The following is a 14,929-nucleotide window of genomic DNA, read 5'->3' on the forward strand; positions in this document are numbered from 1 at the left end:
ACCATGTGGGCACTGAAGATATACATCAGGGAGTGGAATAGGCCAACCCTCACTTACATTTGAGTGGCGGTGACAATAAATACACAGAATGGGTGGGCAATAGGGCCAGGAAGGGTCCATGGGATCATGTAGGACTTGGCTACATTAGGAACTTTTGAGTGAGATGGGATGTCTGGAAGGTTTTGAGCAAAGAGATGACAAGATTGGGCACCCATTTTGGGGTCAGAAAAGCTCTGTCAGGTCCAGGAAGCTGGTCTATATCAAGTGTGAACAAACGGTGGTTGTGTTAGTCACTACCCACGGTCCCGTCTACAAGGGGGCAATTCTGATGGGAGGGGAGTTGTGAGAAATGATCTTGGCGAAGGGAGTGGGGTCCCCAGAAAAGAGAGCCACGCTTCCCTTACATTGCAAAGGCATGTCCAGGAGCGACAGGGACGATGCCACTGTCCACCCGGCTGCAGCACTTGTTGGACTCCTCGTGATGCTGAATGGGCCCGTTTGTGCCATGACCGGTCGGTAGCTGTTTGCCCCTGCTCGGTGACATCTCCGTTGTCCTCTTGTCACACTCTCTGGAGTCCTAAGTGAGAGGGTATCTGTTTATCGCTGCTTTCCCCACAGTGTTTGAGAACAAAGATAAGATTGTAATCATCATGGAATATGCGAGCAAAGGCGAGCTGTACGATTACATCAGCGAGCGGAGACGCCTGAGCGAGCGCGAGACCAGACACTTCTTCCGGCAGATTGTGTCCGCCGTGCACTATTGTCACAAGGTAAGGCCGTGCCTGGCCCGCGGCTTCGGCCACCGATGGTTTTAATAGCACCACATGATTCTTTGCATATTATAAAAGTGCTGTCTGTTCATTATAGTATATGTGGAGAATTTATACACTAGAATGAAGAAAATCACCATCACCTACAATCCCAGAGTCCAGGGTAACCCACTATTGACATGTCTGCTTGTTTCCTTCCAGTCCTCTTCCTCCTCCTCACATTTACTTTTTATCTAAACTTTTTATTTTGAATAATTTTACATTTACAGGAAAGTTTCAAGGGTAGTACAGAAGGTTCCCATATACTCCTCATTTGGTTTACCCTAATGTTAATATCTTACATTACTGTGGTACATTTGTCAAAACTGAGACACCAATATTATATGTTACTATCAACAGAATTTCAGATTTTTGAATTTCACCAGTTTTTCCATCAATTAGCTTTTTCTGTTCCAGGATCCAGTCCAACCAAGCTGCATTTATTTTGATAGTTTATGTCTTGCTTTTTCACGTAATATTTTAATCTTCTGAACATTTTTCTATGTCATTAAGAATTCTCTGTAATTATAGATTGTCGTAAATTCAGGCTGTTTCTAATTTCTGATTACTATAAATAGTGATCAACAGCTTTAAACATATTTTCCTCTCATTTGAATAATTTACTTAAGGGATTTTCCAGAAGTGGACTTACTGGGTGAAAGGTCCTGGACTTTTCTATACTCTTGGTACCTTTCCTTGCACAGGTTACCTACATACACATATATTTTATTGCAACACACGTCGTGGGACGTGCTCACTGTGTAGCCACAGTGTAGCTCCCTGGGTCTCTGGAGAAGGAAATGAAGTACACAGATAATTCCCAGCCATGTTTCAGTCATTACTACTATTAATCATTTTAGCTATGATTTTCATCCCATTCAGACTTCCCCAGGACTGCCATACCTGGAACAATTATTCACACTTTGAGGACAATATGACATCAGTTGAACATGGCATTCCAAACAGAGTCAACTTCTTTATACAAATAATTGCAGCATGGGGCCTTCTGGCTTGTTAAATATTCTGTTTAATTGAGAGTGGCTCTGTAAGTAATTAGTAGAGGATTATTGAAATCCAGAACCCTTACCCCATGTGAACATTACTTGACCTGTCTTTACTGACTCAAAAGGTACTCATGATTTCAGTCATGCAATATTTTGTATTTTATCATCAGGTATGATTGTAAAAGCACTACAGACCATATTTTCATTATTTGAAGTGTGTGAACACTTGGATTCTGTGTGAATGGGGCTTTATTAGACTCATTCCATCTTATTATGAAAACCAGGAATGCAACAATGTGTAAATCAAACTGCTCCCAATATTTAAAACTAAACAAAATCATGTGCCTTGTATTTCATAGCTTTCCTCTAGGAGACTTGGTTCTGTGCATTTCTGAATTCAAAATACCTCCTCGAAGGCTTGAAGTAGAAAAAGAGTAGTAGAAATACATGTTTTCATCTCTCTCTCCAGTCAGTGCTTTTGGAGATTTTAGGAACTGTCAATTGGAAAGAAAAATAAACAATAGAGAACCAACTGTAAACATGCCAGTTGGTTTACTCAAAAGAGCAGCTTCAATCACAGATGTCCTTTGTGCTGAATGATGTTCAGAACCTACTCCCTGCCATTTATCTGCTCAGCCCCCAAACAGCCGGTTCTTTCAGTCCTACCGCTCTTGGCATGCCCACCCACCCCTTAAAAAAGATAATTGGGTCTTAGAAAAGAATTGAGCAGGCCAGTTGTTACTGCTGTGTAGACTGTTGCTACTGGTTAATGACTCCTTTTCACCTTTCAGTTGCCTGTCTGCTTGTCATTGAAGTTCAGCCTCCAGCCTTGCCAGAGTTGGCCTGAATGGAAAGGTCACACAGTAGGGCAGCCACCTGCTTCGGTCAGGCCAGTGGCTGCAGTCTCATTGGCCTGCTCCTACGCTTCACCTTTCACCCAGCACAGAGTCCTGCTGAGCAGAGAGGGACTTTCAGAATCTTCTCTTGTGGCTGCTTAGAAAATACCCTGTTATCCTCAGGACAGATCTGGGTTGGTTTCATGGGTCAGGATAGACTGGGCCAGGCCCCTTTCCAGCATTGGGGAAGTAGGCAGACAGACAGACAATCAAGACCTATGAGCCCCATGCTCTGAGTCCCCAGCAGAGAAATCTGCTTCTTCCCTGGGAATCGCATCACAGACAGACATTGTTTGCCCGTGCCTGGAATGATATGGCTTTCACATAGTGGAATTGCATTCCAACAAAGAATCCCCCTGCTGTTTTACAGGCTCTGGGGGAGAATGGATTCCAGTCATTTTTCCCTTAACCACACAGCAAGTGACTAATGCTCTCCTGTCGCTGGTCGATGGCTGGTGGGGAAGCATCCTGACAGTGAGAGCAGCCCTGAAGGATGCAGCAAAGACCACCAGGCTGGAGCGATTCTTTAATCTGTCCAGCATTTCCCTGTGTTCATCCTCCTCCTTCCTCTCTCTCATCCTAACCGTTCTCATTCAATTCCCTCCTCGCCTTCTCATTTCAGAATGGTGTGGTCCACCGGGACTTGAAGCTGGAAAATATACTGCTCGATGACAACTGCAATATTAAGGTAAAGCTCTTGCCTCATTGATTGATATGCAGGGCCTGGGGACTGCAGCCGGATAGGGGATTAACTCCTTCCAAGCTGCAGCCTGGAAAGAAGGTAGCCACTTGCTTTCCTGGCAGGTGGGTAGGGAGACCCTCTTTGCTGGAGGTCTCAGTTCTGTTCAGACAATTAAATTTGACCAACATTTATTGATCTCCAACTGCATACCAGACATTGTTCTTCCTGCTGGGATAAGAAGCAATGACTACAGTTCCAGCCCTCAGGAAGCTCATAGTCTAAAGTCATCACATAAAAATACTTGTAACAACCAACATATTTCATGTGTATTTCATATCATATTTGCTTGCAATCACTTAAATTCAACCTTTACAACAACCATAGGAGATAGTGGCTGTTATTTATGTCATATCATAGACAGGGAAACTGAGGCATGAAAAAGCTAAGTAATGTACCCGAGATAACACAATGGTAAGTAGTGGAGTTGGGATCTGGACCCGTGTCTGTCTGACTCATGAGACCAAGTTCAAATGATTGTGCTCAGTTTGCTAGCAGGGTCCCCAGTTATTTTAGAGTTGGAACTCGTTCCCTGGCCACTTTTTTGTCACTCCCCACCCCATGTCTCCTACTTCTCCTTCCCAACCCTCCCACCCCTGAAACCAGCCGTGCAACTGGAAAGCTGACCGAAATGATGGTGGTGTCTGCTGTTGGGAAATAGCGAGTGATGGAGTTTACTTTTATGGAGAGTATTATTGCTGGCTGCTGCTGGAGCTGGAGAAAGCTCTCCTGGCTGATGGGGTTCAAGTGCCTCCTGGGGAGCACTCTGAGTGTCCTTTTGATCACGTCTGCAAAATAAACAAATACGGTTTCAAAATAAATGGAGCTCACCGCATGGGTTTCATTATGAAATGGCCTTAGTACTCCCGACACCAGCAGGAGCTCTCCAATTGGCCGCTGGTGACGTTAGTGGCTTACCCCTGGTCCCTGGTCAAGGCATGGGAACGATCTTGCATCTTCCTCTATTTTTGTTTTTGTTGCTCTCAGTTGTGGGGTGCATGATGGGGAGACTATTTCCTTGCTTGGAAGGATGCAGTTACTTTGGTGTTTGGATTCTGTTTGCAGATCAGGGAGGCAACCATTAGTCACCGTCATCCTTTGAGAAGCCCCTGGAAGCCATTATACTGGTGACCTCTTGTTCTTGCAGAGTGGTTGACCTTAGTCACATATTTCTGTGTAGACTATAGAGTAAGGGAGAAATAGTTGGTCAAAACAGTTCTCTCTAGGAACAGAAAGTGAAATCCCAGGGTCTCTCCATTTCTAGCAGAGCAGCCGGATTATTCTAGATTGATCACTGGATGTAGAATTAGAAAATTCTCAGCTGTGTGGCTTACTAGCCATTTGACTTTGGGAAAGCCATTTAACTCTGTTTTCTCACCTGTAAAAGGGGTCACAGTAATATCCACAGGCTTGCTTTGAGGGCTAAATGAGATGCTCTCTTTGTTTAGCTTTATAAACTGCCAAGCACTTGTGTGTAAGCAAGTCAAGGTTAAGAGCAGTGGCTTTGGAATTAGATAGCCTGGGTTTGAATTGCAACCCAGTCCATTACTCATGCAGGATTTTGGGTAAAGTACCTGTCTATGTAAGTCTTAGTTTCCTCACCTGTCAAGTAGGGATGGCAGTTCTTGTCTCCGGGGATTGTTGTTTATTTGTTCATTTTTTCCCAATGTTTTCTGAGCAGTTACTGCATGCAGTGCCCTGTGCCAGTCCTGGGGGGTCAGTAACAAACTGGACATTCTAGACAATACTATAGTCAAAGCAGTTAGCACTTAACTATGACTATACCAGCAGCCTGCTTAAACGGCAGGCCACTAGAGAGGGAACTGAAGCAGAAGCCAGTTGCTCTGAAGGTGCCTGGGTCTTGAGGAGTGGTTGGCAGTGGCTGCAATATGGGGTCCTGGCCCAAGGGCCATACTCTAAGGGTTTGTGTCAGCGACCTTGATGTCTTTCTCTCTAGATTCATCCTGCCACCTGCCCCCAGAGCTCTCAAAACTAAATGTAGTCTTTACAAGGCCTGGAATGTGAGGCTCTCGCCTGGGGACTGGGTTCTGTGGTACAGTGTGACCTCTTGGTCATATGATGTGGTCCAGAAGTGATAAGGCACATAGCTTCCTATGGAGTCACAGAATTCTCTGATGGAGAAGAATGGTTAGAATTCTGAAAGCAGTTCTGCAGGAGAACAATGGGGCAGGAGCCCAGAAGAATAGCTCATCTGCATAAGCAATAGGGCAATGATGTTGGCCTAATAGTTTTCCTGGACCAAGTCCTTGAATCTAGCATTCCTATGCATTACGTAGGGAAATAGCACACACATAGAATATTATAAAATTAAGGTTTTGGTCATATCTTTTTCCTTGTCTTTTCCTTAAGAATTTCTACTCCTGGCATTTTCCAAGGTAAAATACACACACACACACACACACACACACACACACACACACACACACACACACACACACACACACACACACACCTCAAACAGAAGCCAAATCTTCCCATTATCAACACTCTTAAATTCTTTCTCTGCTTCTTCAAAGAATCCTACTCAGATCTGAAAATCCTAGAGCTTGAAAGAACTTTGAGGGTCATTTTCCAACCCCTCGTTTTAATGATTATGACTCAGGAAGTCTGTGATGTGCCCCAGATCACACAGTGGATCAGTATAGACTGCATTATTGGTCTTTGTTTCCCCAGAGTGTAGCATAGTGCTTGGTATACAGTATGTACTTAAGAGCTGTTTGATTTTGGAATAAAGGAACGACAAGGCAGGATTAGAACTCACATGTTTGACTTCTAGGCAGATTCTCTTTTTATCGTCTCACACCCACTTCCAGAGTTTTTGAAAATGTGTTTCAGCTGGTGTTGATTCATCTTCCGGCTGCATAGTCTCAGCTCTTCCTGACTCAGCATATTGCTGAAACATATTTAGAAAGGGCAGTTGGTGACAAAAGGAGGCAGACACATGGCCACAAGCTGGACTGTAATGTTGAAGAAAGCCCAAGCCAGCAGGGTCTGGACCTCGGGGACCATGGACAACAGACGAGCTGCCACCTAACAGGATGTGAGCAACGAGGTCCCTCTTGCAGCCCCTCTGTTGCTTCTCTAAATGTGGATCCATCTTCAGTGTTTAAAGGGTAGAGTGGTGGATTTTGGCCCAGGAAGCCCATAAAAATGCTACTGGTTTAAACTTGTCACATGTCAATGTAGTTTCAGTGTGAGCCGCGTAGCTTGTTCCTCTGCCCTTCCTTGCCTGCTGTTGATTTGCAAAGAGCACATCTGGCATTGGAAATTATTTATCTGGCCACTGTGAGAGGGTGTGGCTTCTAAAAATATTCACACAGTCGGTCGGCAGAAAGAATGAGAGCGATGTGCTTCTTTGGGTTGCATTCCGTACTCTGTGGAAGCATGTCTACTAAAATAGACACCCAGCATAGCATTAATTCACAATTAATAAAAATGGGCCAGATTCACATCCCACTCTCTGGGAGAATAGAATGCTGACAATTCCCATAGAAGGCTCCTGTAAAAATGCTTTACAATGAGAAGAGGTCCAGGCATCGGGGTCAGCTGACCGCTTCAAAGAGGGCTGGGAATCTGGTGAGCTCCCAGGGCTCAGAGTAGAGGAGCATGGGGGAAATGGCCTGTTGCCTCCTAGGACAATGGAAACATGTCTGCTGTGGATAAGAAAAGAAGCTTTGAATGGCCAGGGCTGAGGAGAGAGAGAAACCTCTGATGCTTAGCAAGACCAAATGGGGCAGCTTGGGATCATAGGCCTCTGGGCTTTGATTACATAAATGTGAGAACTCTACGTTCATGCATTAATTAATCAATTCACTTGTTCATTCCTCCATTTTTGTATGTATACCCATGTATACCTGTATTCACTCATCTGCTCCTGCATTTATTCATTGAGCAATTGAACATCTCCTATGTGCAATATTTATTTGATCACAAATATTTATTAAGTTCATCCTGCATACTTGGCCCTGTGCTGGGGTTTAGTAGTGAACTAGATGGCCAAATCCCTGTCCTCTTGGAATGCAGAATCTAGCAGCTGTTAAACCAGCAGTATTAGTGGGCCAGAAGAACACAGAAGTAAATGAAGAGGTGCCTGCCTTAATGAACTTAGAATTCCAGGTGGGGACATAAGTAATAAACAAATAAATACATAATGTAACGTGATGGTGAAGAAAATCCACTTAGGCTGAGGATGCAGAATTAAAGTACTGTTTTATCTAGGGGGTCAGGGAACGCCCCTTGCAGAGGACTTGAACTCACATCCACCAAGCTTTCTTTGGCTTCCTGACCTTGGCATACACAGTTCCCGCTGTCTGGAATGCTCTTTCCACTCTTCTTTGCCTGCCCCTCCTTTGGGGCTCTTCTTGAATATCTCTTCTTCCAGGAAGCCTTCCCTGATCTTTGTCCCTTGTGTAATGTGTTGTGGAAGTGCTGAGCAGGAAGTGGTGGGTCTGTCCAGCTGGATGCACCAGAAAGCCTTCGTAGAGGAAATGGTGATAGATGTGGGTTTTGGAGGCTAGATAGGAGTTTGACAGAAAGGAATGTGATGAAGACCTTTCAGGAGGAAAAAACAGCAAGCACAGGAACAGAGCATGGAGACTAGAAAAGGACAGCAACGTTTATCAAGCCCCTACTAGAAGCCAGGCCCTGTGCCTGACCCTCCAAATGCCTTACTTCATTTGGTCCTCAGAATGTATCCACCCAGGGTGGGTCTAATTACCCCCATTTTACAGATGAGGAGGCTCCCACACCTTATAAGTGGTGGGAATGGCTACAAACCTATGGCTATTTGACTCTAAAGACCAGACACCTGATAAATTCCACCCTCTATCCTCTACCACCTAAATTTGCCCTAAATCCAAAAGAGTGTCATAGGAGGGCATTTTTTTGGTGCTCACCTTCATCAGGCTTACCTTGTCTGCAGGCAGGCTTGCAGACAGCTGTCCCTGGCAGAAACTGTCCAAGTCTGATGGTGGCCCATGGCCAGGCTGCCTGAGTCAGGGTGGCCAGAGCGGCCATGTAGGGACACCAGAGTTGTGTGTGCAGTGACCGGCACCAGCTACTCTATTAGCATGCCCTGAGAGGCTGCTGCTTGGACACGCCTTGGGTTAAGAGCTTCCTCAGATTGCTTCTGGTCGGTCATTTCTTGTCTCTCGAGAGAAGCGGTGTGAACTTAGATCTTCTGAAGATGAAAGCCGACCCTACTCCCTGTGCTCATTTTTCCACTCCCTACCTTCACTTCCTGACAACTCAAGGTGGGTAAAGCCACAGCAATGAACTCCCAGGCTGGAAAGGAGCTTCAGAGTGTGTCTTCCTGGATAGAATTGCTGTCTTCCCGAAGAGTTATGCAGAAAGCCCATTTCCTCATCAGCCACCTGAGGGCAATGACTCCAGGTCCCCTTTATGTAGATAGAACTTTACGACCAAGATAGCTCTTCACCAACACCTCAGGCAAGCCACTTTACCTCCCTGTGCCTCAGTTTCCTCATCCATAAAATGGGGATAGTAATGGAATCCTCCTCATAGGGTTGTTGTGAGAATTTAACACATTAATATACAAGAGGGCTTCAAAAGGTTCATGGAAAATGGAACTAAAAGATAATATGAATCTTTCCATGAACTTTTTGAAGACCGCTTGTATGTAGTGCTCACAGAACAGTACCTGGCACGTAGTAATGCAGCTATTATTATTATTCTTATCTCATTTAATCTGACTTTGGTTTTCACGACACTGTGTGATTGGTGCTACTGTAATTCCATTTTCCAATAAAGGACACTGAGACTCAGAGACTTTAGAGTAGTAATAGCTAACCCTTGTCGAAAGCCTACTACATGCATGTGCTAGGCTTGGTGTAAGCACTTGCCACATATCATTCATTTGGTTTCATACAGAGAAAGAAACGCAGGCTCAGAATGGCTAATGTGAAAGTGAATTCCCTGGGGCTTGCTAAAATGCAGATTCCGATTCAGCAGCCTGGGGTGGGGCCTGACAGTCGCCGTTTCTGGGATGCTCCCAGATGATGGCCACGCTGCTGGTCCATGGACCAACCTGGAGTGGGGCGGGATTAACTCAGGTGCCTCAGGTTAGATGCTGGTGAGAGGTAGGGCCGGGATTGAAACTCAAGTACTCAAACCCGAAATCCCTCACCTTTCCTGTCTTATAGGCTGGATATACCTATTTCATAAGGGTGATAATATTTCTTGGCCCCTTAGTGGGCAGTGGCTCTTAGTGCTTTCTGTCATAAATTTGCCTTGCCTAGCGGACAGTTGTTAGTCAGCCAAACCATCAGCATTATCATAACAGCTGTAATTTATAAAGTCCACCAGTACTAGGACTCTTCTAGGGGTTTTACATGTGTTTTCTCCAGTCTTCCAACGCCTCTATGAGGTGGGTTCTGTTAAGAGTCTCATTTTGCAGATGGGGAAATTGAGTGACTTGGCAGGTTCCACCAATGCCCTAGTAATCACAAGGTCAAGGTTAGTACCAGGTCTTCCTGGTGCCAAGACCTCTGATCCATGGAGTGCACCTCACTTCCTCTTAGGCTCTGCAAATGACTGTCAGGCCATCACTAATTATCATCGTCATCAGCATCCTTTCCTAGTCGTTAATATCGACAAGGTGATACCTCCTTTTTCAACAGGCGAGCTCGTCATTCAGTCTTCTGAGGTTAATCCTTTTTTTAATGGTGGCAAGATATACGTAACATAAAACGTACTGTTTTTAGGTGTACAGTTCAGTGTCCTTAAGCATATTCACATAGTTGTACAACCATGACTGCCATCCATCTCCAGAGTGTTTTCATCTTCCCCAGCTGAAACTCTGTATCCATTAAACCCTAATTCCCCATCCACCTCCTTCCAGCCATGGCAACCACCATTCCACTCTGTCTCTATGAATTTGACCTCTCTAGGGACCTCATATAAATGGAATCATAATATGTGTCCTTTTGTGTCTGGCCTATTTCACTTAGCATAACGTCTTCAAGGTTCATCTGTGTTGTAGTGAGTTTAATCCTTTTGAAATGCTAAAACTCACTTCCTAATTTATTTTTCTACCTCTGATTTTCATCTAGCAGGACACACTTCTAGAAAGGCTTGATAACAATAACAACTCCAAAAATTAAAGACATGAGCCTTGACTTCCCAGATTTCTTTTGAGTCAAGGCTGAACTGAATAGCACAGTGCAGGGACAGAGGGTGGTTCTGAACCAGTACAGGGCAAGGGGACTGCCCAGCACCCACAAAAGTGCCACCGGGGTGCCTTACAGAACAAAGGGCAGGATTTGCATCTCTTGGGGATCTTTCAGGTTGAAACCAATTCTGGGATGTGATTATTTTTGTTTCCTTATGTTTAAAATCAGTATTTCCCAAATTTCAGTTTTTATTTCATTTTTTTTGGTAGATTTTTGCCTTATTATCCTCTCTGCTGTCTAACTTCACATTTTTATTTAGTTCAGGTCACTTCTTAATGTGATATTTATTTGAAAAAGAAGCCCTAAATAATGATCTTAAATGAAAAATCAGTGTCAATCGCCATGAATAGAACATAAGCTTAAAAGTAAATATAATGGAAACCAAATTGCATTATTAACTTCTAGTTTGATGTTGGTAGCTGGCGCAGGCTGTGAGCCGGATGCCTGCTCTCTCTGATAAAAGTGGGGGTGCCAAAGACACACCAGTGCCCAACTGAGACCTTCTCCTTGACTTAATCTGAAGGACTGAAAGAAAATCCAGAAAGGAATGAATTTTTCATTTTGTGATTCAGTTATTTAATTCTGTGACTGTTTGTCACCTAAGACTTCTCTGTTTCTTCACTGTTGAGAGTCTCTGGTGTTGGGGTAAACTCTGCTTCAAGTATCATGAAGTTAATTATCTGGATTTAAAGGTGGGAAACTCCAACTCTGTGCCCATTACTGTTGTCAACATTTTATGTACTTTATATCGTTTAATATTCATCATGACACTGTAGGGCAGATACTCTTCCTATCCCCATTATACAGATGAGAAAACTGAGGCTTCTGAGAGATTTCATAACCAGTGGCCATTTTCTCTCAGATATGTTATATATTATAGTTGATATTAGCTCTACATAGCATTAAATCTTAGAGCTGAAGACCAAGTCTGAAAGGCTCAAGGTTTGAGACCTCTCTGTGTGTGTGTATGCGTTGATTAATATTGCTTTCCCGTTGAAGTGCCAAGAACATGGGCTAATCTAGGTTTCTATTAATCTTATGTCAGTGGCAATGACAGTTTTACTGGGAGAGGCTGATAAATATAGGTCTGTGAGGGTGGGAGTGGGCCGTAACATAAACATACTTCTCCAGAATGGCTTCAAAGCAAGCGAGGATGTCCCAGACTTGGAAAACCACCCTGTGTGTGTGTGCACAGTGGTGCCTCTCACGCACATGTGTATCTGGAAGCTCAGACAGTGCCCCAGACGCCACAGGCTCTGACTCGCAGGAAGGGAACGTATTTTGCTGTGCTGTGTCAGCTGTGCCTTATCTGCGGCCGGAGAGAGGACGAAGCCTGGGGACATCTCAGGATGGCCCAGGGCTGCAGCCATTCCATTCCTCTTCTGATTGACGGGGCACACTTCATAAAGCTTTCAGCCAGCTTCCTGCAGGCGAGTCAGGGGCCTTGATAAGAAAGTGGAATTCAGGGCAATTAAGTGCCATCTGAGTCTCAAGAATGCATTTTCTGAGAGCGGTTGTACACCAGCCACTTTCCGTGACATTCTCTTCATTCAGGGACAACTTTTACGAAATAGCCAATTCCAGGGGCTGCATTCCTAGCAGGGCCTCACTGGTGTTCAGGGTGGGCTGCTCTCTGGGCACATGTGTTGCCCAGTCTCTATATAAGCCTCAAATGGAAATCAGCTTGGGCGGTGGCAGAAACCCACAGGGGCTCAGCTTGCAAGGCTGGCTTCCACTGGAGTGAAACATGCAGATTCCCCAGGGGCAGTGTGCACAGTGGTTTGAAGCTTTAGAGACACACGGGTTTACACTGCTGCTCACTAGTTGCATCTCCTTAGATAAATAACCTCATCTCCCTAACCCTCAGCTTCCCATCTGTTAAATACTGTTGTTTTTTTTTTTAATTGTGGTAGCAGATTCATGACATAAAATGGACCATTTTAACCATTTTTAGGTGTACAGTTCAGTGACATAAAGTACATTCACATTGTTGTGGAAATGGGGTTTTTGATAGGATCAGAGAACATAAAGCACTTCGAACAGTGCCTGATAGGTGGAAGTTGTTAATAAGTGGCAACTATGTTTATTTTTATTATTTTGCATTATCTATTAATTATCTTGTGCTTTTCAAAATATATTGCCTGTTCTAGTGAAAGTGTTTCTTGGGTGGGGGCAGGTGCTCTGGAGTGGATGATACAAAGATAGTGAAAGATGTGGGACCTGCTAACTGCTTCAGGGGACTCAGCCTGGTTGGGAAGGCAAATACACATGTATGTGTATAAAGTATATACATGTACATGTACATATATGTATACACACACACACACATATACATTTATATGTAAAAGTGCTTCCATAAAGGAAGATAAAAAAACACTTCAAGAAACCAAAGGAGAGGAGAATGATTCCAAGGTGTGTAGAATACAACAGAAGCAAGATTATGTATAACATTTGCCTGGAACTTGAAGGTTATCAAGCACTTTTGCATTAATGGTCTCATCTTGATTGATTTATTATTATTAGTAGTAGTCTCACAATAATACTGTGAACTAGAACAGGGTAGGGATCATGAAGTCTCATTTTCTGGTGGGTAAACTGAGGCTCAGGGTTGCTATGTGACCATTTGTTGCAGACAAATGGCTAGTGGCAGAGTTTGGGCTGGAATACAGTGACTCAAAATACCCAGTGGTCTAAGTTCATTTCATCTCGGGTCACGAGGCGAGCAAAATATAGTTCTCGTCAGAGGGTGGATGTGAAAGTGATAGTGTCAGTTGCATCGATCAGGGTTTTCCACAGTGTGATACGCACACCACTGTGGGTGCAGCGTGATCTGGTGTAGGCCACAGAGGGACAATTTTTAAATTAATAGTTACACACCTTAATGTTCATCAGAAACATCAAGCAGTGATTTTTTGGATGCTATTTCTCAGGGCAAGTCCAAATTGAAGTTCAGATAGAGAGTCCATGTAAAGAGTAATTTTAAGTAATAGTAATATGGAGATATGGCAGAACTCGTGATGGATACCAAGGACCTCAGTTGGGAAACACGGGCCTAGTTGTGTTGAGTGGTCCTTTTACGAAGTCTCAGGACTGGAAAGACAATGGCAATCCAGCTGGCACCAGGGCGCCCTCAACCACTCTATGTGTTGTGTACCGTGAATTGATCCAATGCAGACACTGTCTGGAATGCTAACAAGTCTCCCTGGGTCTTGCTTCTCTTTGCAGATTGCTGACTTTGGGCTTTCCAACCTGTACCAGAAGGACAAGTTCTTGCAAACATTTTGCGGGAGCCCACTCTACGCGTCTCCTGAAATTGTCAATGGGAGACCTTACCGAGGGCCAGAGGTGAGCAGGTTGCCTAGTGTGTATTAGAGGGGAGATGGCAGGAGAAAGGAGAGGGGGCAAGAACTGGATTTGGGAAATTCTTAAGAAACAAAACTCCCAAAAGCAAGCAAAAAAAACCCTTTTTCTTATATGATTATAAAAGCAATAATATATGCACCTGGAAGAAAATTTGGAAAATCCAGAAAAGTGTAAAGGAGAAAATAAAGTTACTTACAATCCCCCACTGAGAGATAACCACTTAATATTTTTGTGACTTTTCTTTTAGACTTTTTCCAATGCAGATCTTTGCAATTTCAAAAATAATTGAGATCTCAAATATAATGCAATCACCTTAAAAATAATTGATGTGAAGTAAATAAAAGACAAGATATACATATGTACATGACATTATATTATGACATTTTCCGAATTCACTATTATTAAAATTAAGATTTTTAATGACAAACATTGTTTTATTGTATGCATATATTGTTATTTATTTAATAATGTCCCTAGATTTGGACATTCAGTTTTTCCCTATTATATCAAAACAGACAAAACAAGAAAACAAACAAAAAAAACCCCCTTGACTCTGCAGTGAATATCTTTTCACATATATGTTTGATAGCATGTATGTTTGACTAAGGAAATACATTTTAATTGCATCTTCTAATTTATGAGAAATGTATTTCTCTACATGCCTAAAGCTTTCAGGGCCACTGTAGGATATGCATATGTGAAAATGAGATTTTGAAAATGGGTGAGTTGGGAGTGATTATTCTCTTTTAAAAATATGGTTCTCTTTACAGAGAGATTCATCCACTCAGTATCCTTTAAATAGCAGCTGCTCAGTGTGTTGAAATCTTTTCTTCCAAGTATTTATCTGTTTGAGAGTGTTTAGGAGCAGGGTTGGAGGGTGAGAGTAGGATGCCAAGAGCCTCTACCA

The 14,929-nt window shown here is 43.5% G+C and overlaps 1 protein-coding gene across 1 annotated transcript in view; it reads left to right on the forward strand.

Moving 5' to 3' along the window:
* The window catches only part of NUAK1 (NUAK family kinase 1), a 71,672-nt gene that overhangs the window by 48,289 nt on the left and 8,454 nt on the right, over nucleotides 1–14,929 (forward strand). The window contains exons 3-5 of the mRNA XM_063074651.1: nucleotides 619–770; nucleotides 3,332–3,397; nucleotides 13,885–14,004. Coding sequence (XP_062930721.1) covers nucleotides 619–770; nucleotides 3,332–3,397; nucleotides 13,885–14,004 — 338 coding nt within the window. The remainder of the gene's footprint in view (nucleotides 1–618; nucleotides 771–3,331; nucleotides 3,398–13,884; nucleotides 14,005–14,929) is intronic.

This window comes from Cynocephalus volans, chromosome 12 (genome assembly GCF_027409185.1).
Source record: "Cynocephalus volans isolate mCynVol1 chromosome 12, mCynVol1.pri, whole genome shotgun sequence".
In the NCBI taxonomy this organism is placed as follows: domain Eukaryota; kingdom Metazoa; phylum Chordata; class Mammalia; order Dermoptera; family Cynocephalidae; genus Cynocephalus; species Cynocephalus volans.